The 26,888-nt window shown below is 44.0% G+C and overlaps 2 protein-coding genes across 5 annotated transcripts in view; both read right to left on the bottom strand.

Annotated features, from left to right (window-relative positions):
* LOC107397087 (plexin-B1) overlaps positions 1 to 26,888 on the bottom strand; it is a 215,833-nt gene that overhangs the window by 158,003 nt on the left and 30,942 nt on the right. For all 3 annotated transcript variants that reach the window (XR_011520067.1, XM_070549100.1, XM_070549101.1), the window contains exons 2-4: positions 15,109 to 15,196; positions 13,729 to 14,896; positions 7,559 to 7,741 (exon numbers count right to left, since the gene is read on the bottom strand). Coding sequence is in view for 2 of the 3 variants with exons in the window: in XM_070549100.1 (XP_070405201.1) it covers positions 7,559 to 7,741; positions 13,729 to 14,886 (1,341 nt within the window). In the remaining variant the exon portion in view is untranslated. The remainder of the gene's footprint in view (positions 1 to 7,558; positions 7,742 to 13,728; positions 14,897 to 15,108; positions 15,197 to 26,888) is intronic.
* Positions 1,860 to 3,666, bottom strand: LOC107397088 (uncharacterized). Of its 2 annotated transcripts, XM_070549103.1 has the most exons (4): positions 3,272 to 3,666; positions 2,865 to 3,002; positions 2,553 to 2,626; positions 1,860 to 2,325 (listed from the first exon to the last, which is right to left on the bottom strand). In XM_070549103.1, exons 2-4 carry the CDS (start codon positions 2,991 to 2,993, stop codon positions 1,860 to 1,862), a joined length of 669 nt encoding a protein of 222 aa, XP_070405204.1. In that variant the 5' UTR covers positions 2,994 to 3,002; positions 3,272 to 3,666. The 2 variants fall into 2 exon arrangements, with proteins under 2 accessions (XP_070405204.1, XP_070405203.1); XM_070549102.1 differs by having other exon boundaries at positions 2,865 to 3,655.

Raw genomic sequence — 26,888 nt, 5'->3', positions numbered from 1 at the left:
ACGACCCCAGGAGACTCGGCCTTCTCCCTCCTGTATCGCCACCACCAGTAGAGGAACTCATTCGCATACAAGTAGGGCTGCAGCTATCGAATATTTTTGTAATCGAGTACTCTAATAAATGACCCTTTTGTGTTTGTAAACCATTACATCAAATAGCATGTTATAAAATATGAAAGACCTCTTAAAATGAGAAAGCAATCACCAGTTATTCTTCAAGTTTTATTCAAAATTAGTTTTCAAAACTTCAGCACTTCAACTTTACTTCACAGTAAACAAACGCCTGTGCAAAACATAAGTACACAACTTGTGCCGATTTTCCCCTCGTGCGAGAATCTGCTAGCCTGCAAGCCAGAGGATAACTGTTGAAGTAGCGCTGCGAGCGGCTGCGGCCCAAACAGAACCAGAACCGTTCACGGCGCATGCGCAAACATGGCTCGCCAGCTGTTTCCCTATTAACACACGTCCGTTTTAATTTCTACACTTTTTTCTCACACTATAACAAGGATTGTCGAAAGCACGTTTGCTGTGGTTTTGTCAAATTATACTGATCACAAAACATTTATTTACTTTCTTTCATTTTCCTCCACCACTCATAAATACCCGTGTCCTTCTACAGAAACCCAGAGGGACAACGGACATCAATAACAACACAGTAAAAAGTCAGACGTGTTGTAAAAACTGCTATTTTTAGCACATTTTAAGTCCGACGTGTTGCTACCAGACGTACGGTGTGAGCTGAAACTGAGCGCTACAAATGAAAAAGTCGCCCAGTGCCCGCAGAATATATAGAAATACAGGCTAAAATGCATTATCTTGTAGAGGCTCCGAGTCCGCTTGCAGAAGTGGCATTTACACGTGGCTGTTTCCTGGTCAGGTGCTGCAGCACGGAGGATGTGGTGTTGTGGTAGGCTAAATCCATTTTACAGTGTTTACACTGGACTACGTTTTCCGCCTTGGTCCCACACCTTTGACATTTTCTGTCTTTTTACAACTCCACCGGGGTCCATGTTGTCCGCCATGGCTTAAGAGAAAGTTAAGTTACGTTCGCTACTCGCGTGTGCATTCAGCCCAGTGGGCATGTGCGTCACTTATTTCGGTCCGGGTGAAACATGACCCCGGGCGACTGCAAAGCCACGAATTAATTAAATATGAATTAAACGAATCCTCGAGGCAGAGAATTTGACTCTGGGTTTTTTTGTACTCGAATTATTCGAGGTACTCGAGGAATCGTTTCAGCCCTACATACAAGTCCAGTGAGGTGTTGGTATGTCAAAAAAGTTTTAAACCTAGATTTAGAAATATTGTTATACTTTTTCCTGTCCTGCTATTTGAACAGAGATATTTTCTCTCCTCCTCCTCCCTACCCCATTGTTCTTCAGCAGCAGCCCCAGCCTCACGGCAGCACCTTGACCTCCTACCAGACCCACCTCACCTTGCATGGCTTTTGGGTTCAAAGAGAGACTGGAACCTCGGGATGCGAACGTGGGCCTAGCCTCACACAGAGTACAAATAAAAACATAATACGTTTTGGGAAACAATGGCTGAATTATTTATTTACATTATTTGCTTAGTCATTTGTGAAGAACTTGATCTGTGTAAATGTTCCAAAGCCAGGCCTGATAGGACACCATGATAGAGATGTTCTACATTGGAGCTGGGTAAAAAAGTTACTGACATTTAGTCATTTCCTCTCATAATAACACAAAAAACAGAAAATGAAAACACATAAGAGCTCTGTATTTGTTATTATTTACATTGAACTTATTTTTCACATGACACTTATTATTTAGAACTTATTCACATAAAATGTATTTAAATAGAACTATTTACAAACTTTTTAGCGACCAGGGACAAAACCTTTATACTGCCCGTAGGGGTCTGGGTACCTGTCCCTGATCGCCCACACACAGCAGCTGGGGATGACGCGTGAGAGCACCATGCTGCCAAAAGATGAAATGTCTGTAGGCAGCATGGCGGTACTCCCGGTCGTCATCCCCTGGCTCTCTCGCCGGCCTCACCACCATCAGGTCCTCCCGGTATCGCCTGTGAATTCGCAGGTTGCCTTCATCTAAACAAAATAAGGAAAAGTGTGGCAGTGGGCGGACACGGTGGTTTGGTTCCTGGTTACAACACTTCCTCTCCAGCAGAGTGGGCATGTCTGCAGTTTCCACATGTGCACCATGGTGGTATCCCAGGCAGGTCAGCAGGTGGAGGGCACCACTCCAGGCATCACATAGCAGCCCAGGCTGCCTGGCGTAAAGCTCCCTACCCAGATCCCAGTACTCCTCGAGGGTGTGTGTCTGCAGAAGTTCCTGGTGGAGCAGACTGCACAGGAAAAAGTTATTCCAAAACCATGACTTTAGTTCAGTTTCAAAATGGAACAGAAATGACTTCTATTCAACTTCATTACTTGGTCAAGCTGTCGCTACTCCTGCACAGTATTTGACTACCTTTAGAATATGATGGCGGTGTAATAATTTTTGTATAAACACGTATAAACTTAAAAATATACATTTTATACTAACATTTTTTACTGACAGCTTTATACTAACCTCTGTCTCAAGCCTTCTCTCTTCCAACATGGCGGACACTCTCTGCTCCTCTGCGTTCGGCTGCATCCTCCGTCCTGAATGGATTCAAGATTATTACAATTATGCTCACAGTTCAACACAATAATAAAAGCATCGTAGGTGTGTTCTTGCTGTGTCGTATCTCCAATTCCATGCTGTAGTTCCTTTTTAAAACACAGAGCAGAGGAAGTTTGCAGCCGCAAACGAAACATAGCGGGAAAACAGGTCAACAAAATTGCTGTGTGCTTTAAAAAAGAACTACAGCATGGAATAATAAAAGCATCATTTACACACATTTCCTGATCTCGCTGTGCCTCTTCTTCCTGCAGGTCTACTAATGTCACCCGTGTTTGCAGCTCTGCCTCTTTCTCTTCCTCTTGCTGCATGTTGCCTGGCCTCTGGCTCACCCATACCGGTGTCCATAGTGGGTTGCTTTCAAAAAGACGAGAATAATAAACACACATAGCTGCCAACTCTCAGGCACTGAGAGTGAGACACACGCATCTGACCCTCTTCACACGCTCTCACGCCACACCTCCAATATCTCACGCTAAACCAGCGCCTGCGCTCCCCAGACGCGCATCACACACACAGTGTGTAGGGCTTATGAAAAACCTGATGACATTAATTATAGCATTAGCTGCTGAACAGCATGCACACAAACACGTAAGTAATACTTTAACTGGTGTTATTTCACACACATAATCCCATGTGTATAATCCAAGCCCATGAGCTTTTTTCTGCTCTGGTTGTGAGATGGGCGGAGCGGTGAGCTCCACGCTGTAGATGGGACAGGCCTGCCCGGTTCTCCCAGAACCGTGATCTGCAGCCGCGCGCGCCGCCAGAATGACATGCTTTATTTAGAAATGCAGCCGCGTCGCCAGCCGGTGTTGACGGAGCTTCGGTGCCGAATGTTTCTCTTTTGTTTTCACTCATCAGCCACAGATCCTCGCTCACAGCAAGCTGGGCTTCCTACCGTGGTGACTCACTCACACACTCCCTCTCCTACATTAGTTGGTGATGCGGTAATTACCGGCGCCTCACCAGTGTGTTTTTCCTGTTTGTGAGAAAAACCCCTCCTCCATGACCAGGTTACTGGTACGGAAGCCTGGAAAGGCCAGAAATCCTCAAACGTTTTTCCCTACTGGCTGATATGAATGAATAGAATAGAATAGAGTAAATGTTATTAGTCCCACAGCGGGGACATCCACTCATTACAGCAGCACACACACTCAGAGACACAGGTTACAGTAAAACTGATTCCAGCCATGTTTGCTTTGATAACTTCAATAACTTCATGCTGATGAACACATGAACATAATCCTGTTTAGTGGATGCAATTAAATCATGAAGTTAGCTTAACATGATATTTTTTTCTTGGCAGGAAATAACTGGTAATATTATGAATGACATGATATCTTAGCCTAGTGAACTAGACCAAATTCTTGCTCTGCAAAGTTTGGTCTAGGCATGCTCCATTGGAACCTCCACAGTTCCTACCAGGACTCTGGCTAGCCAATCACAGCTCTCTAGAGGGGTTTCAAACACATAAAGAGCTGTGATTGGTCCATAATGGTGGGCCAATCATAGTGCTCTATCTGCTTAGTGAACAAATCACAGAGCTTTATCCGCTTTGTGGGCCAATCAGGACCCTCTATATGCCTGGTGGGTGGGATGATGCAACAGAGTGAAACAAGAGGATGTCACATTCATTGTCCAGTGGAATGTGGAGATCATTTGAAAGACAACGGTAGAACCCGCCCCACAACCGAGAGCCGTCAATGGAGCGTGGCCAGACTAAATAATACATTTATTTAGTCTGGCTTGCCAGGCTAATGATATCTCCCACCTCTAGATGGAATTTTAATCATTTGCATTCATTATAATTAAAAGTTCCTGTAGCTCTTTACTGCTGACAGACAGACAGACAGACAGACAGAATAAGTTCAGGAGAGTTGGATGTTAAAGTTTCCTTACGAAAATAAAATTTGTATTAAACAAAGGTCAGCTCCCTCTGTAAAGTCAGAGGTACGGAAGAGGATTAGGGCCACTGAAAAGAAAAAAAAAGAAGAAAAAAAGAGAATTCTTACTTTTTTCTCAGAACTCCGAGATTAAAGTCAGAATTCTGAGAAAAAAGTAAGAATTCTCTTTCTTTTCTTTGTTTTTCCTTGTCAGTGGCTCTAATCCTCTTCCATACAGAGTAGAAATAAATAAATAAAGTCAATATTACCCCCCCCCCCTCCAAACGGTCAGCGGATTGTCCGCTCCCAACCCCGTGACCGCGTCTCACTCTTTGAAATGTTCAAAAGTTGGCAGCTCTGTATACATTTTATATAAATGTACATTTCATGATGTGCTTTTTTTCCTTTACATTGCACCAACTGTTACACATTATGTGTAAATGACCACATTATAGTTTATCATGGTGTGAAAAGTTCTTTATATACCCAAGAAATAATTATTACAAGAAGTTAGCACACTAAACTTATAAATATGGTCAGTGATGCCGTCGAGGGTCAACCCTCAAACAATTTCATAATAAAGAAAGACAAACAATTGTTTTTTCTTCATTATTTTTAGAACACAGCCTAACAGCTAACTTTGTGCAAACCCCTGTCTCCTCAGCTCTCTGCCTGCCTTCCGCCTCACTGCTACTGTTGTGGAAACTGCAGCTTCGGTCACCGTCATCAGGCTACAGACACAATAAATCTAATTTTAGTTGAGCGCCAGATATCTTGTCATTAAAAATTTAAAAATAATATAAAGACTTCCAGTTGAAGACATGCATAACTACATGTAGCATCAGCTAGCTAAGTAAAAGAATGAATGATAGCAGGCTAACGCTAGCAACCCAAAGTAACACTGTCAGAAATTTTATTCATCTAACGGATAATTGAAAGACTAAGAATAAAACAAGTTAAATAATGTACTAAAATGAACTTATTAGTAGAAATGAGCCCTTACCTGTACGATTCATCACTACACATGGTGCTGGTTGGTCAAGTCACGCACCGGCAGCAAACCTGGCATCCCGACGTCTGGAAACCTAGCTCTGTCGTTGCAACAACAACCTACTACCACTAGATGTCACTTTGGTCTCCGTGTTCCATAGTCCACTTTTAGATTTAACGTAATTTTGAAAAGCCACTGGCTTCTTCCTGTCTAGCTGCAGTGTTTCTGGTGTGCTTCTCATGAGAGACAGTCCGAAGTAGAGAAGAAAAGTTTGTGTCCCGTGTTACTGACTCCCGTTTCGAGTGTAATATTTGTAAAAACTGTGGATAAAGCAGGAGGCGGGACTTAAATGCAGGTTCGGGTTCGGAGAGCGTGGAGAACGCTCACATTAAACCAGCAACACAAAATAAAAGGGCAGGGTGAGCACTGATGATCAAAAACTGTATAAAAAAGACAGAGAACAGATAGATGAGCGGAGAAAATATTATCTTGAAATATCGGAGGTGAAGTAACATTTCAGGAACAAATAAGAAAAAATGTTGTTCCCGTTTTGGAGTGGACGTTCCCGTTTACAAACACAAAAAGAGAGAGAGAGAGAGAGAGAGAGAGAGAGAGAGAGAGAGAGAGAGAGAGAGAGAGAGAGAGAGAGAGAGAGAGAGAGAGAGAGAAAAAGAGAGAGACATCGGCGGTGCCGGGGGGCGCTATAGCTACCCCTGGATTAGTCATAGCACCCCCAAGTAAATATTAGATTTTTATTTATTTTATTTTTTAACAATTTTATTTTAATTGAACGTGTGGATGTGATAATATTTAACGTACAAAACAAAAATAATCAGTAAATTATCATAGAGATAGTAAAAACTTAAACCAAAACAGGAAATTGATGTTAACCTTTGACCTCATGTTCCACCTGTGAACGAGTGAAAGGTAGAGCTAGTGGTAAGATGGATCGGGTTTTGTTGCCCACATTTCCAAGGGTTCAGTCAGACATGAATGAATGTTTGGAAGTGATCTCAGACCCACAAACACCTACGGATCTGGATGAAGAGAGTCAACCCTCAACCGCCGCAGCAGTCCAGGGTTTAGCCGCTGGAAATGCTAACGCTAACGTTAGCTAACCTTGCAACACTCTGGATGGTTTTCTGTGTAAATGGCCTGTATTTGATATAGCGCCTTCTAGAGTGCTGGAACCCCCCAAGGCACTTTACAAGACAATCAGTCATTCACCCATTCACACACACATTCACACACTGGTGGGGATGAGCTACAATGTAGCCACAGCTGCCCTGGGGCGCACTGACAGAGGCGAGGCTGCCGAGCACTGGCGCCACTGGTCCCTCCGACCACCACCAGCAGGCAATGTGGGTTAAGTGTCTTGCCCATATGTGGGCTGTATGTGTTTATGATTTCGTGGAAAAGTCAGTGATTGTTCATATGTTTATGATGTGTATAAATGATTGTTTCAGGTGTTGTTGAGGTGTTGTGCACGCATGTGTATCTGCTAGTGTTGAAGGTGTTGTAGAGAACAATAGGCATGCATGACCACTTCCTGCATAGCGCCCTCAATAAAAAGACTAGCTCCTTCATAGCACCTGCAGAGACACATTCTGGAGCCGCCACGAGGGGGGGGGGGGGGGGGGGGGTGTTGAAGATTCTTTTTTGGATTCTGAAATCTTTTATCGTATTTTCTGTGAAGGGTCTGATTTTAAATTTATGTATTTGAATGTTAAATAACGTCCAAAATGCCTGAATTGTCAAAATATTAAAAAATCGGGATGAAATCGTGATCATGATTTAGCAAAAAAACTAAATCGTGATTTTTTTTTCCATATCGCCCACCCCTAACTGGCTGCAAATCTAGATTTTTATTTATAAATTCCTGAAAGAACCTAAAATATAAGGCAGAAGTACTCAATAGGCCCCTCTTTGTGGCCCCTGAACCCCGCGCGCCCAGCCCTACTTCAACATGAAATCAATAATGGAAAAATCTGATCTTCATGATCTAACTGTCTCTGAAACCCAAAGCTGCATCTTACCTTATGCAGATTTCCTTTGGAGTCTCCCAGAAAGGCAATGGTATGTCCCACCTTCATGCTGACAGCCACAGCAGTAAGGCGGGCCGATGGACTATCCAGTATCGTCTCTACTTCCACAGCAACTCGACTGGCCATCGGACTGGGAGTGTGGTCAGAGCCACATGAGTAGGCATCCAGAGTGTTCTAAGGAAAGAAATGAAGTCAAAGCCTGTCAATGCTTCATCCAAACCCAGCCATCTCTTAAACAAAGACCCTCAAAGTGATCAGTCATGTTGATTCTAAGCCAGTAGAAGAGCACATTTAGTCATCAAGACCAAGGACTCATAACTAGAAACATAACATGTGTGTGTAGATGGACTATACTGGTAAAAAAGTTATTTGTGTGCAAGGACCAACAAAGTCTTCTGCTGATTTAAACAGCATGAAGCAGATTTCCAAAAAAATAATTACAACCTTATATAAATAATCAAGATTAATGTTTGAATCAGAGAATTGCAGGAAAGCTGAACAGCATAAAGCAAATATCACACGAACCCTAACACTGTTGGTTATGTTCACATCCACCAGGTGGCAGCGTAGCACTCTGTGCATACTACAAGTGTGGAGAAGAACAAGGCGTGTAGATATATAGAGGTGGAGAGGAAGTAAGAGAGATAGATGGATGGATTGTGTTCCTCCCTTCTGTAAATAAAGTCCACATGGATAAAGTACATGCTTCTAACTAACCTCAAAAGTTCGTTAGCGAAGTGGATAAAAACATGAAGTTCTGCATCTTACAAGGATACATGAGAATGACAAGGATGTTGCTGCGCTGTAGCAATCTCCATGTGTTCCTACTTCACCACTAGATACATGGGAATGAATGTTCCGGAAGTACTTGATGTGTCGAGTGATGCCTGGCAGGCATAGAATTAAAAAGTACTTCTACTGCATGTGCTTGGAACTGAGGGACGACGTATGTTTTACATGCTTCCATGCATTGAAAGCTCCCTTTAACCCAAAAGCTTCCTGAACATAAGTTTTTTTCAGAACCCCCCCCCCCCCCCCCCCCCCCCCAAAAAAAACCTGAAAATATTCTGCAGTATGTGGCCATTTTCAGAAATTTTGCAACAGGGTTCTTGCAGGTTTCAGTTAGTTGAATTTAAGACCTTTATGTATGAAATTTAAGACCACCGTGACTCATAAATAGCCCAAGCCCATTTCCTTTATCAACTTTGTAATCAAATATTACATTTTCATTTATTAAAACTGAATAAAGATTAAAAGATTAAAGTGCCATCAGTTGTCACACACAACCGAACAGTCACCTTCTCGACAAACCATCTCAAAACAACATTCTTTACTGTCAGTGTTGGGAAAGTTGGTTTTAAAAATGAACTAGTATATGGTGGTGTTTGGTTGATGTGTTAATCTCACACGAGAAGGGTATATTCTACTACCAAAGAAAACAGAAGTACATGTGTCTATTGTGAAGAGGAGCTGTCAAGGTGATATAGCAATAAGGAGTTGGGTGGAGAATAAAGTGCTGTTTTTTGGTAACGAATACCTCCTCTGATCCTTCATCCATCTGCCAACTCCTACAATGGTGACCCCGACGTCGGACTATTGTTTGCTGATCGTACAACCTAGATGGGATTCTGCTGTTCTGTCCGCCGCTGAAGGGGATATGCTACCGGCTGTCGCAGCCGTTTCCCCCGCCGTCTTCACGGCATCTATCAAGCTGCCGGATTTTTGGCAACACGACCCAGAACTTTGGTTCCAACATGTTGAGGCTCAATTCCACCTCAGGGGATTAATTCAGATGACACGGAATTCTTTCATGTGGTCGCCACACTGGAAGCTGGTTCTACCCGCCGTTTAATGGGGCTGTTGCGGCAGCCTCCGCGGGCTAACAAATATGGTGTTTTGAAGGACAGTCTGCTCAGGATCTACCAGCTGTCAGAGGAGAAGAGAGCTGACCGCCTGTTCTCGCTTAATGATTTGGGAGATAGCAAACCGTCTGAACTGATGGAGAACATGCTGGCGCTACTTGGAACAGGTGACACTTTTCTTTTTAGTCATCTTTTCCTATGACAGCTACCGCCTGTTTTTTTTTGCACTGCCTTGGCCAGCTCTGAGTTTCTGCGCTTTAAGGACTACCGAGCATTGGCTGAGGAAGCTGACAATATCATGCTGGCTTCCAGGGCGCATGGCGTTCACGCCATCATGCCGATCGTTCCTCGAACGCCAGCTGAGCCGTGTCAGAACGTGTCGGTGACAGCTGTGATGGAACACGAGAGAGGAAACGCTGGACTGTGTTTTTACCACCGCAAGTTTGGATCGAAGGCGAGACGCTGCATTCCACCCTGCTCCTTCCCCGACCAGGGAAACGGCAGAGCCGGCGCTCACTAGCAGCAGTCAACGCCGGCTCATCAAACGGGCTGCTCTTCCTGATGGACGCTTCTTCAGGACGACGTTTCATCGTCGATTCAGGAGCTCAGCGGAGTGTTATTCCAGCTTCTGCTGCCGACACCTGGTTTCCTGTGCATGGTCCCCAGTTGGATGCTGCAAATGGGACTCCTACCCGGACTTTTGGGACTCGGTTTATGACTCTCTGTTTTAATGAACACAGTTTCGAATGGGATTTTGTGATAGCCTTGGTTTCTGTACCTATTTTGGGTGCTGATTTCCTGTGTGCTTGTCGGTTGATGGTGGACATAGCTAACAGGTGTCTAGTTGATGCTGTCTTTTTGTGTGTGTGTGTGTGTGTGTGTGTGTGTGTGTGTGTGTGTGTGTGTGTGTGTGTGTGTGTGTGTGTGTGTGTGTGTGTGTGTGTGTGTGTGTGTGTGTGTGTGTGTGTGTGTGTGTGTGTGTGTCCTGTCTGGCTGTGAAGCAAACAGAATTGATGTCTGAATGCTGGTGACAAGCCTCTCAGGTGGTGCATCAAAGTGTCTGCTTTTAATGTCACGCCTGATATTTAAAACTTTATTGTTATTGTTTTTTGAACGCTTGTAATTCCGGCCAGACACGGAGACAGAAGTGAAAAAGAAAGGAAGAGACAAAAGGTGTGTGTGTGTGTGTGTGTGTGTGTGTGGGGGGGGGGGGGGGGTCCACAGAAATAAAAAATCGATGATGAACAAGAGTTTGCTTCTAGACCTGCAGAACAGAGATAAACCACAATACAACAGGAGCAAGCTATCACTGCATCAACTTGATGAAGAAATATAAAAATCAACATTGTTTTACTGAACAATCACACATTAATAAATCACAGTGCATTTAGTGCCAACCACAGCCATAAGACATGTGTTGAAAATGCCCAAGTCCATACTTACGAGAGCACCATGAGAGCACCTGTGTGTGTACACGCGCTTGTATATGTAAGGTTTCTCTATAGGAGAGTGCAATAGAGAGTGTGAGGGGCCACAGATCTGCCCCCAAAGATGTGTAGGAGATGGAGGGAGCTCCAAGTCCCAGAGATCCAGGAGCCGCCCCAGAGCACAGGAACCCAAAACCAGAAAAGCCCCTGCTCCCCTCGAGAGGTGCAGAGGATCGCCCCGGGGGGCTACAACCAGCAGCCGGCAAAGTTCCAGGAGATATCAGCAGCAAGCCCACAGGCCCACACGCAGCCTCCCAACCCCTAGCCGGCCGAGCCCGGGAACCAGTGACCCAGGACCCAAGGGCAACTGCCCCCACCGTGGACCCAGCAGAGCCCAGGGACCCAGATCCCACCAGGCAGCCACTGGGATTGATCAGGCAGACTCCAAAAATCTTAAACCTCCTGATCCGGGAGCCAAGAACACTCAGGCAGACCAAGGCACAACACTCCACACGAGGTGTGGCAGGGGGAGGGGAGACGAAGATGTATAGCATCAAAAGAAGTCCCAGGAGAAGGGAGGAGTCAAAGGCTCCACCTGATTTATACAGTCATACACAAACACAGTCACACACACCCTCCCTCATGCTCACACATACACATACAACCTAAGACTTACAAAAATGCATGCCGGACACCCACTCATGCTCCTCATACACACCCTATTCACTCTGGTCCCGGTACTGCTGCACAAGGGGTACAACCATCATGGGTTCCCAGAGTTTGACTCTTTCTGCTGGGGTGCTGATGAGCAGGCTCCCCTGCCCTACGTTGAGCAAAGCAACCCACCAGCCCAGACCCCAACCAGATAGCCAGATCTCCCTCCTAGCCTTCAGCCCCGGGAAGCCAAGCGAGAACAGAGGTGTGCTAAGAACACTAGTCTCCCTCTGCCCGCTCCAATATAGTGTTATTGCGTGTTGATGAGGTTGTATTCCACGGCTGTGGTGAGCGGGCAGTGCGGGCATCGTCTGGCCTACGCCAGCTGATGCCACCACCCCACCCCACTTGCACCCACAACCCTATGTGTCTAAGTGCAGTTTAAAAGTGGAGGTGGGCACCGGCACTAGGGATGAGGCTGAAAAATCCCCCTGACAAATGCCGTTGAATGTGCTCACTCCCAAGGCCCTAAGTGTGTGTTTGTGTGGAATGTCGTTAGTGGAAGTGTTTAAAGTGCAAATAAAATTGGGGAGCAGGTTTCCACAGGAATGTGGAAATGAGGTCCATACCCGCACTCCCTGACTTGTCCACCCCCCAAGGTCCTATGTGCATGATTGTGTGATGATGTGAGGGAGCAGGAGGAAAAAAATGTGTGGGGATGAGGAGGAATGGCTGGTTGGCCTAAGCCCTCCAGGAAGCCAGCTCCCCCACTGGCCCCAATAGGCACCGCTGTTGCCAAAATGCCACCCAGGGCATGGAGACCCCAGCCCATCTTGCCAGGGCCCAAAGCAGCAGCATCACGGAGCCTCACGGAGTACGAGGGCCCCAACCCAGCCCCGCCCTAGCAGAATATCTACTCCCATCCCTGCATTTGCACAACTTCCAGAATATATAAGACATAGGACATCCAGGTAAGGTTCGGTCCTCCCCATCCTGGACATCCTCCTCCCCTGTGATGGAACAGCAGAGGAGCCAAGGTCTACCTGAGGCCCCTGAGCCCGGGCCAGGCACTGCCGCATGTTTCGGCCTTCTTCCCGGCAGCATACATGTCAGGACCCTATCCCCAAGGCCCCGCCCAGATCCCCACATGGGGCCAGCCAACCCCACAACCCGAGCCCCCAGGCCCCCACCCAGACCCGCTCAGGGGCAGTGCAGCTGCCAGGCAGCGACCCATGGCCACTGCCAAGACCTCCAAGGAGCTCCACTCACAACCGCCAGCAGTCGACCCCCGAGGCAACCCAAGCACTTCCAGAGAGGGGCAGCAGCCCCCCAGCCCCAGACACCCCCAGTGAACCCACCTCCAGGTAACATCTGGATAGTCCAAACTCAGACCCTCCACCCCATCACCCACATCATCCCGCAGGACAATATCAATGATCCCCCATCATTGCTATGTGATGGAACCGATCAAAGGAGCCCAGAGAGATTGATTTGAAGTGGAAGCAGAGACTATATCAAGTGTAATATGATCTAACAAAAGATTTCTATACTGGTTAACGCAAAGAGTATCTCTATTTTTCCAATTCATGAGGATAGTTTTCTTAGCGATGCATATGGCAGTCAGAACCATGTGAGCCAAAGATGTTTCAATCGGGACATCGTCCAGGTTTCCCAGTAAACAAAGAATGGGGCAGTTGGGATATGACATTTCAGACAATTTGACAGGTCTTCGCATACGCTACCCCAAAATTCCTGGACAGGTGGACAGGACCACAGTGCGTGAATGTAATTGTCAGGAATGTTGTTTGTGCATTGTGTACAATCAATAATTTCACGGGTCATTACACACCAGTCATCAATTCATTTCTTGACATATGGGGTCATTAAAGGTCATATCACAAAAGGTCATAAAACAATACACCTGTCAAGGTTGACGTAAGGTGGTTTGGGGGAAAGGTCATAAAGGTCAAGGAACAATAGACCTGTCAAAATTTTTGACAAAGGGTGGTTTCTTCATCCCTCTTACCACATCTGATCACAGGATGCCATTATGACTTCATCCATATGAATTGCACCTTTAATTACTCATTATTTACCATGAAAACCAGTAAATATCACTCTTGTGTGAAGCTGTTACCCAAAAGCAGATTTCAGATTAAATGACTAATAAATAATACTAAATAGTAATAATAATAATAATAATCTGTTATTCTCTTACCTGTGGAAGGTTGGCACAGTTAGACTTCACTTCATATTCAATATACGCTGCCTCGACTCCTGCTTCTCTCCCCATTTGTGTGTAGCACAGGTCTCTGGTGGAGTTAATTCTGTGGTCCACATCTTTTAAGTTAAACATGCAGAGAGCCGAGTCCTCACTGGGAGCAGCTGATGAAGCCACATTTGTGGAGAAGACTCCAAGAAATATGTCTGAACTGAGACTCCCAGTACCATCCGTGGAGGACCCAAGCTGGACAGCTTGCAAAAGGTTGTAAATTTTACCTGTCCTGGAACGACAGGTCAAAGGCACTTCCACATATGAGTAATAGGCTTGGTCACCTAAACATATACGTGAGATATAGGTACGGTACTCTCGGGACTGCGACTTCAGGTCCCGTCTGTAGAAAAGGAAGTACACATGGTGACTGTGAGCAAACGCAGCAACAAAATGATGGTCGTATTCTGACAGTCGGCCAGCAACAGCCAGTTTTGCGGTCTCCTCATAGGAGAAGATGGGTTCCTCAGCAAGGTTTCGCGTGGAAATAGGTGGATGGCTGTTTGTATAACCACGTCCAACAAATAGAACCGGCTGTCTGTCAAGATGAGAATGAACCACAATCCCAACCGTGCTAACATTAGGGTGGTTAGCTGCCACATACTGGGTGTCCACCGGCCTTTCAGTGGAGAAAAGTATTTTGTTAATCAAATTCAGGTCACGCTTCTGGCAAATTCCTTGGTTGACACTCCCACAGGTGATGAGCTCCTCAGAGTCCAGGTTAATGAGAAGAAGCTTATTGTGGTTGTTAGTCTTCTTCGCTTGAGGGCAGTTGCTCTCTGTTACAGGGGGCAAGCAGTCCTGGCTGTCTGTGACAGGTCCAGTCTCCTCCTGAAGGTTAGGAAGGAGGAACTGGTTTAACTGGAACAAAAGATCTTGGGCACCAATATAGACCCAACCCACACTGGGATCCGGATGGAGGGCAAGGTGCTCAAATACTGTATCATTCCTTATAAAGGTGGGAAAGTTAGCCAGGGATGGCTGCGATGCTTGGACAACAGCACTGAGGGATAAGCTGAAGGGCCAGCCACCAGCTATAAGCACGAGACAGATTCGTGTTTGGATCATTACCACTGAGGGATGAAGCCTTGTCCCAGGAGGCATGGCTTTAGACCTGCAGAAAGAAAACAGGTTTAAAAACCAGACTATGAGGCTGTAGATATGTTCAGACAACAACAAGGCTAAATAACTGTAATAACGCATAGTTTATTCCTCTAAAGCTCCATCAGTGGGAAAAGGAATCAAAGACAGTTTTGTTTTTTACTTGAATAATTGACTAAATGGTTTAAAAAGCATCAGGTTTAGTGACGCTTAATGATTTCTTACCATTTGTTTTTTTTACAGTTCCTTTACAGAGGTATGTGACCTCTTGACCTGACAGCTTCAGTTAACAACACATCCTTCTGGATATCACCTGCAGCACAAAACACATCTTGAACAGCTCAAACTGAAATATGAATCAACTGTACAGGGTTAAACAGAAAACACAGAATCATACTTTGATTCACCAAACATGTTCAGAAAGAACTTTTTAACTTGGTTCAACTCATTGTAATTCTACTTTTCTAATTAGAGTTGGCGTTTGATCAAAACGCTGCAACAGAATTCACATTGGCGCTCTGCCAGATCAGATTAGTTGGGGTAAACCTGTGAGTGTCCAAATAGCAGAAACGCTCAACATTTTTGTAGGAAAATACAATAAACAGTCCAAACTGATACATAACATGTTTAACATGAGGTATCTGAACCATAATTGAGGGATTTACATTTCAGTGGTGAAAACAAAACCCATTGCTCACTGCTGCCAACTAGTGGTCAGGCATTTGAAATGCACCAAAAGAAAGGAAAATACACAAATGTTTGCATGTGAATTCTTCCAAAAATTCGATACACAACTTTTGAATATCAATATAATATTGCAAAACAAGATATCATGATGTATTTGCCATATCAATATTTTCTTATATCCCTGTTAACCACTACTGCAGATGTCTATTAGGGGGAGCTCCTCATGAGTATGAGCTAAAAACACCTGGTGAAGAAGAAGAACACCAGGGACAATATGGCGGAGTTGAAGCCTAGTGAACTAGACCAAATTGTTGCTTTGCAAAGTTTGGTCTAGGAATGTTCCACTGGAACCTCTGCAGCCCCAACAGCATTCTGGCTGGCCAATCACAGTTCTCTAGACGGGTTTCAAACACATAAAGAGCTGTGATTGGTCCATAATGGTGGGCCAATCATAGTGCTCTATCTGCTTAGTGAACAAATCACAGAGCTTTATCCGCCTTGTGGGCCAATCAGGGCACTCTATATGCCTGGTGGGTGGGATGATGCAACAGAGTGAAACAAGAGTACCGTAAATCCTCTAATATTGGCCTGTATTCAATTAACGGCCGGGTATCATATTTTGGCCGGTGTCGGAGTCGGCAGAGGTGAATAATGGCCGGTATTTAATTGTGGCCGGGTGGAATGTGGTAACAAGCAAGTACCACAGGAGAGCGGTTGAGTCATCTGTCTCACTTTTGATTTGCCAGTGACAGACCGCGATTTGGCAGGTGCAGAGACGAAGAGGAGGCAAAAATTTGATATCAAGTTCATAGAGAACGTGCTGATTATGCTGCAGAACACTGGGGAGCAGTAGCAGGGGTTGTATGAACTAGTCGAATTCACTATAGTGACTTGTTATGCCTGTCATCGACTAGTCGCTGTCATGTGATAATGACCGGCAAGATGCAGCCCTCAAAAAAGACAGCAGCCTGCTGTCAGCAGGTGACAAGCTTCTGTGCGTCGGGGGGGGGGTCAACGCGCTGTGCCAGAGTGTCAGCACTGACACCCGCCGTAAAACGGACATTTAACCAAATTGTGACCTTTTCCCTCTTGCAATTTAACCTTCCTCTCACCCCCATCCTAACCTTAACCAGCTTGCGCATGCAAAGCTCTGTAAACACTTATACAAATTTCTCAGAGCTGGTTGGTCAAAGTTTATAAACAAACATTTCATTAAAGTGAACTCACTTCCTATTTTAACCAGTTCTGCCAGAGCTCTGAGTTCAGCCAAATCTCACAGCTCATGCTTTCAAGCAGATCACAGAATACCTCTCTCAAAACTGTCTGCTTGACCCTTACCAATCTGGGTTCAAAAAGGGCCACACCACTGAAACTGCTCTGTTAGCAGTGACGGAATCCTTAAAAGAAGCTAGAGCGACTGCCAAATCCTCAGTGCTTATCCTGCTCGACTTATCAGCTGCATTTGACACTGTCCACCATGGCTTCCTTTTGTCCACACTCTCTAGCATCACAGAGAAAGCACATGCCTGGTTTGAATCGTACCTCACAGGAAGATCATTCAGTGTATCTTGGCTTGGACAATCCTCTACCGTGCACCATCTTGCCACAGGAGTCCCCCAGGGCTCTGTACTAGGACCTCTTCTCTTTGCCATATACACCACCTCACTGGCTGAGATCATTCGATCACATGGCTTCTCCTACCACTGCTATGCAGACGACACCCAGCTCTATCTGTCATTTCCACCGGACGACCACACTGTCTCTGCACGAATATCAAACTGTCTCTCTGACATATCAAAATGGACGAAATCCCACCATCTCCAACTCAACCTCTCTAAAACTGAATTACTTGTCATCCCAGCAAAACCATCCATACAGCACACTATCTCAATCCAAAATGACTTCCTATCTCTGGCTCCTTCAAAGGCAGTTTGAAATCTGAGTGTTGTGTCTGATGAACACCTGACCTTTAAAGATCATGTTGCCTCTGTTGCTCGTTCATGCCGCTTTGCGCTGTATAACATACGAAAGATCAGACCATACCTAACACAACATGCCACCCAGCTCCTGGTGCAATCTACTGTCATATCCCGCCTCGATTACTGCAATGCCCTTCTAACTGGTCTTCCAGGCTGTACTGTGAGACCTCTTCAAATGGTCCAGAATGCAGCGGCGCGTCTGGTCTTCAATCAGCCAAAAAGAGCACACGTCACCCCTCTGTTCATTGAGCTCCACTGGCTACCGCTAGCAGCACGCACCAAATTCTAATTGCTAACACTAGCATACAAAGTCCGAGATGGTACGGCTCCCATCTACCTGAATCCTCTTGCAAAGGCTTACGTCTCGGCCCGGCCCGCTCTGGTCATCACAGGATGGTCGGCTAGCAGTGCCTACACCACGCTCAGGACAATCCAGACTCTTCTCATGCATCGTTCCACAAATGTGGAATGACCTTCCAAACACTACCAGAACTGCGGCTTCCTTTTCAATTTTCAAGAAACTCCTGAAGACCCTGTTCTTCAGAGAGCATCTTCAAAACTAGCACCCTCCCTGCCCCCCCCCTGCCCCCCCCCCCCCCCCCCACCACCACCACCGTCCACTCCTTTGTTCCCTCATTGCAATGATTGATGTCAAGTTGTTGTTATTGTTAGCCTCAAGGGCAACATGCCGATTATCACTTGTAGGTCACTTTGGACAAAAGCGTCTGCTAAATACATAAACATAAACACAAATGACCATCCTACCAGGAATCAAACTGATTTTTCAGTGGAATTATTTTAGTGGCACATGAACCATCCTTTTGAATCAACAGTTATTATTTGCTCAATCCACCATCCATCCAAACAAACAGCCAAATTTATTTTATAAACCCAGACATCACACCTTTCTGAGTCACTTAGAAAAACTCTTAAAACATACAAAGCCAGGTTTCATCTGAGTTAGTTCATTGTCTCATCACTGTGAATCACTATTCATAATCATTTGCCTTTCATCATCATTAATATAGTAATAAATAGATTTTAATAAACTATATTTTTGTCTTTTTTCAAAATGATTATAAAGTGTTGTTTCCCTGGCATACCCAAAGTACCTAGTTTCATCATCAATTGAATATCAAACGTGATAATTCATATTTTTATGGAAAATTAAATTTTATTAAATACCTTTATTTTCTATTGACAAGTTATTAAAAGTAACCTGGTAATAAGTTATACGAATGTAATATTTATACATCTGATACAATTCAGATCACCTTCAAAACTCAGTCACACACCCAGGGCCGTTTCAAGGCATTTTGGGGGTCAAGGCAAAACGGAAACACCAAACCGGTGTTTTGATGGCAAACGACACACTTAGAACATGGCAGAAGCAGAAAGGCCAAAGAAAAAGTTTGGGAGCACTTTGTGTTAAACAATGCAAAGACCTTTGTCACCTGCAATATATGTAAATCAAACATGGCATGGCATGGGAGTATGACGGTCAGGATGCAACATCTTAAACGCAAGCATGTCGGAGCCATTAACGAGGGAGGGGAGAGCCCAGTGTCCAGGTAAGTTGTGAAAAAACTAGTTTTATTTTTAAAGGGTAATAAACTCACCCCTAGACCCAGATTAATTAAAATCATAAGCGCTACGCTGATTAGGTAAACACAGTGGTGTTCTCATTTACCCGCCCAGCTACGAACCGGTTCTAGTGCATAGACAGAACTAACGGTGTGTCTGAATCCACGGGAAGGATGCTTGTGAGAGTGCATTTTGAGGTTGATGACGTCACAGCGCAGCGACAAGTACTATCCGAATTACAAGAATACTCATTCTCGCGTCCTCAAATGCGTCCTCGCTCCGCCCACATTTCGAGGATGGGTCTGTTGTATCCTCACAGAACAAGGCTATCCCAGCATGCTTTGCGCGCCGGCTGTGGATTTTCAACAGGAAGAGAAAATGGGGAGAGCTATGAAGTTTTAAACGTAAGTTTGTTAAAAACTAGCCGTAGAAACCTAAAAAGCTTAAAGCGGTTCTGTTTATAAACATTTTTCGTTTGTTTATTTGTTTTTTAAATTACATTTTAGGCGGAAATCAGCCAGAACGAGTTTGTTTCGCAGGTCCCAGTTATTCCCGTGTGTGTGTGTGTGTGTGTGTGTGTGTGTGTGTGTGTGTGTGTGTGTGTGTGTGTGTGTGTGCAGCAAATTAAACTTGTCATTTGTTTAAAGGACAATGGAGCAAAGACGCGTTTTTATTAAGGTTAGAGGTGAAGAGTGGAGCTGTTTACACACAACCACAGAAGTTCTTCTGTGAAAAGTAGTTTTACATTCAGGGATTTACACAGCTGACACGTTTTAATGAAGTAAAAATTGTTTGTGTGAAGAAGTTTTATCTTCTCATGTGGATAAATGTAAAAATGTGTTTATTGCCTTTTTGTCACCTGTGGTCTGATTTTCTCTGTAGGACTGCAGGTGTCCAGGGTCAGGAGAGGCTTTACCTGGTGGTCCTCCTGGGAGAGAGGCCTTCTACTGTCATCATGTTAATGTTATTTAGCTGTTTGATATTTGAACACATTTATTAAAACAAATACTAACTGATAACTCTTTCTGGTCATTGGTTTTATCACCAGTTTTATTATTACAGATGTTTTTGAACATGTTACATGAACAGAAAATGAAAAGATGGTAAGGAGACAAGATTATTTATAATAGGTTACACTTATTTACAGATCAGAACCAGTATGGACCAGTTATGTACGGTTAAAGCAGGATTAACCTGAGTGACTCTTCCTGGATCATTTATTTAAACTGAGTGAGCAGGAAGTCTTTAACAGTGCAGCTGGATCTGCAGGAGGATCCAGGCGTGGATGGAGGGCTGGAGCAGACCCGTGGCTGGACGTTTCTGGCCAGAGGAACATCATACAGGACGGTCTGCAGAGAGAGCTTTTGGACGCTTCCTCTCACTGTCCACTCCATCGTCCATCTACAGGAACCGCTGGGCTGGCTCAGACGACGGCTGTTACATCTCCAAGATGTATTCAAAAATATGAAATGAGGAGATGGTTTATGGATCCACTGGTATAACAATTGTGACTCTTCAGCAAATAAAACTACATTGTTGTTTTTAATAGAGGTTCTCTACATAAATGACTTGCCTGTTAACAATAGTGGTGGTCTGCTGGTACCTCCTCCAGGACAGAGCACCACTGACCTCCTCCACACACATCTTCCTCAGGCTCATCCTCCAGACCCACAACTTGAAACCATCTAAAGTTAGCATGTAAGTCCTGAAAGCTTCTAGAATAAACAAAGTTACTTTACCTGAAAACGGTTGTGAACAAACGCTGCTGATGGACGTGAAGCTGCTCTAGCTCCTTAATATTCCTGCTCGATTTTCGCTAGCTTTAGCATTTTTCCTTTGCGTGTAGCTGCCGCCACGGCTGTGACGGGACCTACGGGCCACCGTAGAGGTGAAGGCCAGACCGTCCAAATTCAGAGCCACTGACTTACGGTCTTAGCGGTAGACCGGCGAGGACTCGTACTCGTAAGTATCCTGGCCACGGATTCGGACACACCCTAAATCTACCAGTGACACAGCTTCTAAATCAACAACATCTTTAGGAACTCTTCTTGATTCACTCCTCAACTCTTAAGGTGAAAATTGTGCTGAGGAAGCAGACGCTAGTGATGATTATCCAATTCACGATCCAAATGACGATCCAAGAATCATTTGTTGCAGCCCTATACTCAACCAAAAAAAATAAATTTATTTTGTCTAAGAGGTAGAAAATTGTACAGGAACCTGAACAAGAAATCATTTGTGTTTGTCATCAAACTAACTTCTTATGCTCAATTAAATTCAGTTTGCCTATTTTTATTCTGCGTCTTCTAAATTCTGCACTTCACCCTACACCAATATATATATTTCAGTTTTCTTTGTATTTTGGCATTCTATCTCTGGGAAGATTATCTCTTACAAGTTGAAGCAAATCTGCTGAGAGCTGGTTTGGAAGGGAGTCGCATAAATGGATAGAGAAAGTCTGAAAAAGACACTATCCGTCCCAACAGACCAGACCTCACTGGATTTACAAATGCCTTCTTCCCCCAACACAATGGCAGCATTAGAAAGCTTGCTTTGTTGGTGCCTATCTTGTGAATGTGGGAATGAGGGTAACGGCTTGGCAACAAGCCAAGACATCCCCGTTTCTAAATAATAAAGAGCGTAAGAAACCTAAACATGAAAGTACTCCCAGTATCAACACGAACCGCGAAAAGTTCAAATAAACTCCTTAAGTAACAATATTCCAAAATTGTTTTACTTGAACAAAATAAAGTTGTTCCATTTGGTGTAGGATAAAAGTATGTGTGCGTTAAAGGCTGCAGCATGACTGTACTGAGTTAAAAAGCTTGGTGCACAGCCTGGTATGATGCTGAAATAAATTTAGGCTGGATTGCACTAACAAGGTTTCTTTTAAACCCACTTTGCACAGTACCAAGTTTAAATTTAAGTCTGTTGCACCAGAACCCTAAACCTCAATTTAAACTATGATCTAGGATTAAATTTAAACCAGTCAATGAGGACATTTACCTTTTGCAAAGGTTTTTTTAGGTAAATCTAGCACAAACGATGATGTTCTTCAAAGGAAATTGAGAAACAGGTTCAGTCCATTTAAATTTTATAATAAAGATCAACATTTGGTATGTTACAGTTTTACCAAAAAGTCTATTTTAGAGCTTTTCCTTTGTTCAGCAAGCCTTAAGCTGAGGGATGTCTCTTTTCTTTTTAAGACAGGTGGGTGATAAGTGATAAATTAGGACAATAACAGTTGCTGCCTCTGCTGGACTGACCATCAATCAAGGGCGGACAGTACTGAGGCCTTTTTTCTTCTTTTTTTCATTTTTTATTTATGTAAACTTCACATTTTGTTGTGACCGACTCATAAAACCAGTCGCCCAATTAACAATTGGGTTGTCTGGTTCACGCTTTGGTCCTGCTTGGCTTTGGTGAAGAAAAGAAAGTTAGCTGCTGGGACTTAAGTTTGTGTCTGAACTAGGTGTGAGCGATATGGAAAAAAATAATATCACAATTTAGTTTTTGCAAAATCACGACCACAATTTTTTCTATTTTGACAATTCAGACTAGGGCCCGACCGATATATCGGCCGGACGATATTATCGGTTGATATAGGGGTCATTCACACTATCGGCTATCGGCCAAAAAGACGGCCGATATGGCCGATATTGCGCTACCCATCCAGCAGATGGCGCCAGCTTTATGAACTCATGTTGCGTGGCTCCTCTCCTTGGGGGGTGGAGCCACCATCACAGCACACATGCAGCAGAGCAGCAGAGTCAAGCAGAGACGACGGTGATGAGGAAGTAGGAGGTAAGACCACAGTTTTAAGCATATTTGTTGCGTCAGTGGTAAGTTGAACGGTAAAATAAGCAATGACTAAAGTATGTTTCCCCTCAACATGCTTCCCAAGTTTATTGTGTGCCTCGTGGCCTCGTATTGAAAAGTTTACCTGAAAAAATAAAATAAAACTGCCGCAGCATTCCGCTCTATGCAGAGCCCACGCTGCTTCCCCTTTTTCTGCTGGCCTTTTTCTGGTAGACATTCTGGAATATTCTCAGACAATTTCCTCCGCTCTTCAGCAGTCTTTTCAAACTCACGCGGTTCAGCCGCGGCTCACGGAAAAAATTAGGGCAGACCGATGGGGCAGACGCCGAAACGATCGCTGCACGGCGCGGGCTGGAGCGCCGGTGCGCAGCGCTTCGGCGGCCCATGTGGCCTATAGAATAGGATAACAAGGGCGACGAATGAAGGCGGTCCCCGTTTCGCGGCGCTTCGGCGGCACACGACCGTTGTCGCAGCTGAGGACGGGCGAGGGGGGGGTTGGCAACAAAGCAATGAAACGCTGTGCAGGGAGTCCCTCCTCCTCTCCCTAGCTGGGAGAGGGGTAGGGGAAGTAATACGAGAAAATAAACATCCCTCTCTACAACAGAATAAATCTATTGTATTTTTCAGCCTTATATTTTACATAAGGCTTATACATTGCCACATACTAGTCATTTAACATATCTTATTTTTATTTTCCTAATACTGTCGGCTTTGGAAAGGATCAAAACACAAAAGTGTAAAACTCAAAAGTATTTTAATGCCAAAAATCAGGTGACAGAAATAAAATCAGGTAGCTAGGACGCTGAAACCAGCAGAGTATGACTGGAACTGAACCGTATGCACTGAGGAGTGAGAGATGACAGAGGACTAGTTATGAGGAGGAGCTGTGAGTGGGAGCAGAGGACAGCAGGGGAACATGGGAGGAACTATAAATAAAATAATTTTGAAGAAGAAAGAATCCTAAAAGGGAAAGAAGAATAACTAGAAAAAAACCTGACAACAAACGGAGTAGAAAATTCAGTGGAAGGAAAAAAAAAGACTTGAATACTAAATGAGAAAACCTGAACAGCTGGGGAAGCAAACAAAAACAGAGCCAACGGTTTTGAGCCACAATGTCTGATATCATTTATTTACATGATAATTTTTAAACTTTTAAGTATAAAAATGCCACATTTAATGTATTTTACTTTGTCTTGGTATCAACAGATATATAACTGTACTTTTATGCTGATTATTTTATTACAGATGGAAAAAGAGGGTCATAGTACGGTGTGGGCCTACTTCACTAAAGATCCATCCGGTGATGTCATCTGCTCATCTTCAGTAGTAGTTTGTGTGTTCTGTTGTTTTTGAGATTGCAAAATAAATCTTATTTGCATTACTTGGAAACCCTAGAGAGTTATTGAGACCGTTCTTTGGTGTGTAATAGAGAAATAAGTTCGCATCAAAAAGGCAGAGAATGAAGGGTTTAATCTTAAGAACATTTGTATTTATTTTTTTGTGATGGAGATTTATCGGCCATTATATCGGCTATCGGCCTTTGTTAAAAGTTTTATATCGGTATCGGTCCCAAAAAAAGCACATCGGTAGGGCCCTAATTCAGACATTTTGGAAGTTATTTACCAGTAAAATACATCCATTTAAAAGCATAAAATGAGATAAAATATTTCAATTCAATTCAAAGATTATTAATCCCAGAGGGAAATTAGAGTTTCAGTACACACAATTCTGAGATCAGACACACATACATAGGCATAGACGCATGACAAGAATCGGTGACTGTGGTCATTCGCAACCCGAGTCACGCTACCTGCATTAAAAAGTTCCAATCTTCTGGTTTAAATAACCTCAGAGATCCGTAAGGTGGATTTCATATTTCCTATGGAACCCTACGCCTTATGGCTTATTAAATAACATGTCATTTAAATCATTACAAAAATAATGTATTGATGTAAACCACACCCACTCATTTCCAAATAATAAATAAGGTGCATTCATCTGTGTGTCTGATCCACATTAGTGATGTTTTCAGCACCAGAACAATGAAGCAAAGAAACAGATTCCTGAGTTTATGTTAGTAATTTTTTTTATCAGGTGCATCTGACCTGTTCTAGTTTTCTCTGAAATGAGATCAGACCAGTGCTTCTATGGGTCGTCTCCTCTCTGCACTAGAAACATGTACTTTATTATAATGTTCACTGTAATGCATCTTGATGTTCTTAACACATAAATTAAATCAAAGATATTGGTCAGCAATGCCAAATATGTAAATTTGTGTTTCAGTCATTTTTATACTGGCTTAAAAATAATTAACTCATTCACTGCCATTGACGACTAAAGTCGTCATTTTTAGATCCAACCGTTCACTGCATTTTTTTTACTGTTTGAGCATCGGAACGAGCCCCCGCGCTTCATCCACATACGTCACAGATCACATGATCAGGAAACAACACATCCATGTGTTTGGAGATCGTTTTGGGCCGTTCCTGTAAAAAAAGTGAGGCGCGAACCGGAAAAGCGTCTGCCGATCACAATTCAACAACGGATTATGAAAGATTGGATAACGCTCAAAACACGCGGCTTTTTCCTGATGTTAGAGGTGAGTCTCCTCTTTGTTTTGGTTGTTTTGGCATCGACATCATGCTAGCGCGCAACGTTCTGTGACTCTTAAAAAAACAGTAAAAACTGTGAGAAACGCTGGCAGCGAAGGCCGTTAGTGATCAGGAAACGGCTGGCAGTGAATGAGTTAAGCCTACTAAGCAGGGGTGTAGAACGTGTTTAACAGGGCCAGCCCAGTAATGATCTTGGACCAAAATAAAGGGGGCAGAGGGAGATGTTTTTCCAGACGCCAAGAAAAATTAAATTACGCACAAAACGGGGTCGGAAAACTGCGTAAGCAACTTTCCATGCAAACTTTGGGATTTATGAAAGAAAACTTAGTGGAAAAATGTGCGCAACTTTAAGCTGACTAAGGACCTGGCTTACACACGTGTTGGACATGGAGGGCACCTGCAGTGCTGCTGCTGAGAAGATACAATTATGAAATCCTGCAGCATTATCACTTGTACCGCTTTGTTTTCACACAGAACAAGACCCCCCCACACACACACACACACTCACAGCCCGAAGCCAGAATACGGAATGCAGAAATCAGCAGGGGGACAGATTGAGACAGAACGTCATGCGTCTGTGACAAGTGTGTGTGTCCTGTAACTGTGACCCGATTGATCATGCGCCCTGGCTACCTGGACAAGGGAGATCTCCGTTTGGGTGACTGGTTAGCATGCGTGACTTTCACCCGGGAGTCTGGGGATTAAATCCAGATCGGACCATTTTTTGAATTTCTGCCACAGATCTCTCTGAAGAAGTCAGCATTGACGGCTTCAGCAACGCTGTGCCACTCCGTGGATTTTCTCTTATTTGTTTTGCAAAAGCACTTCCTTTTGGTTTTCCCCTTCCCCCACAAGTACCTCAATTTCTGCTTCTGTGAAATTGCGCTTTCTTGATCTGCCCTGATGTACGGTCGCCATAGTCATCGGCATCTTTCGGTTTAGTTTAAAATATCACCTTGAGTTTGGTTTAACCGCCCAGTTGAGAGTTTGGACTTTTGGAGATCCTTATTTTGGTCCAGAACCCAGAAATCTTTGCCCAGTGGGACATCCCTACTTATTTGTACTTTTGTTTTAATTCCCCACAGGCAGAATTAGTTTATTATTCCCAACCTGTGGATGGAAAGATTTATCTTTTTTGTAGTTGTAAATAAACCTGATCATCATTTTAACTTTTAAATCCCGTTATTGTCCCTTCCTTTCTGCACACGAGCCAAACTCCCCAGGAAGGGTCGTAACACCACTCGCCTCACGCTCATAAGTGACCAAAACAAAGCAGCATGGAGACACTCCGTCTTCAACCACCTCTCAGACAGCAGCCTGCACT

Source organism: Nothobranchius furzeri, chromosome 3 (genome assembly GCF_043380555.1).
Source record: "Nothobranchius furzeri strain GRZ-AD chromosome 3, NfurGRZ-RIMD1, whole genome shotgun sequence".
NCBI classification, from domain to species: domain Eukaryota; kingdom Metazoa; phylum Chordata; class Actinopteri; order Cyprinodontiformes; family Nothobranchiidae; genus Nothobranchius; species Nothobranchius furzeri.
This window is presented reverse-complemented; position numbering and strand designations above follow the sequence as displayed.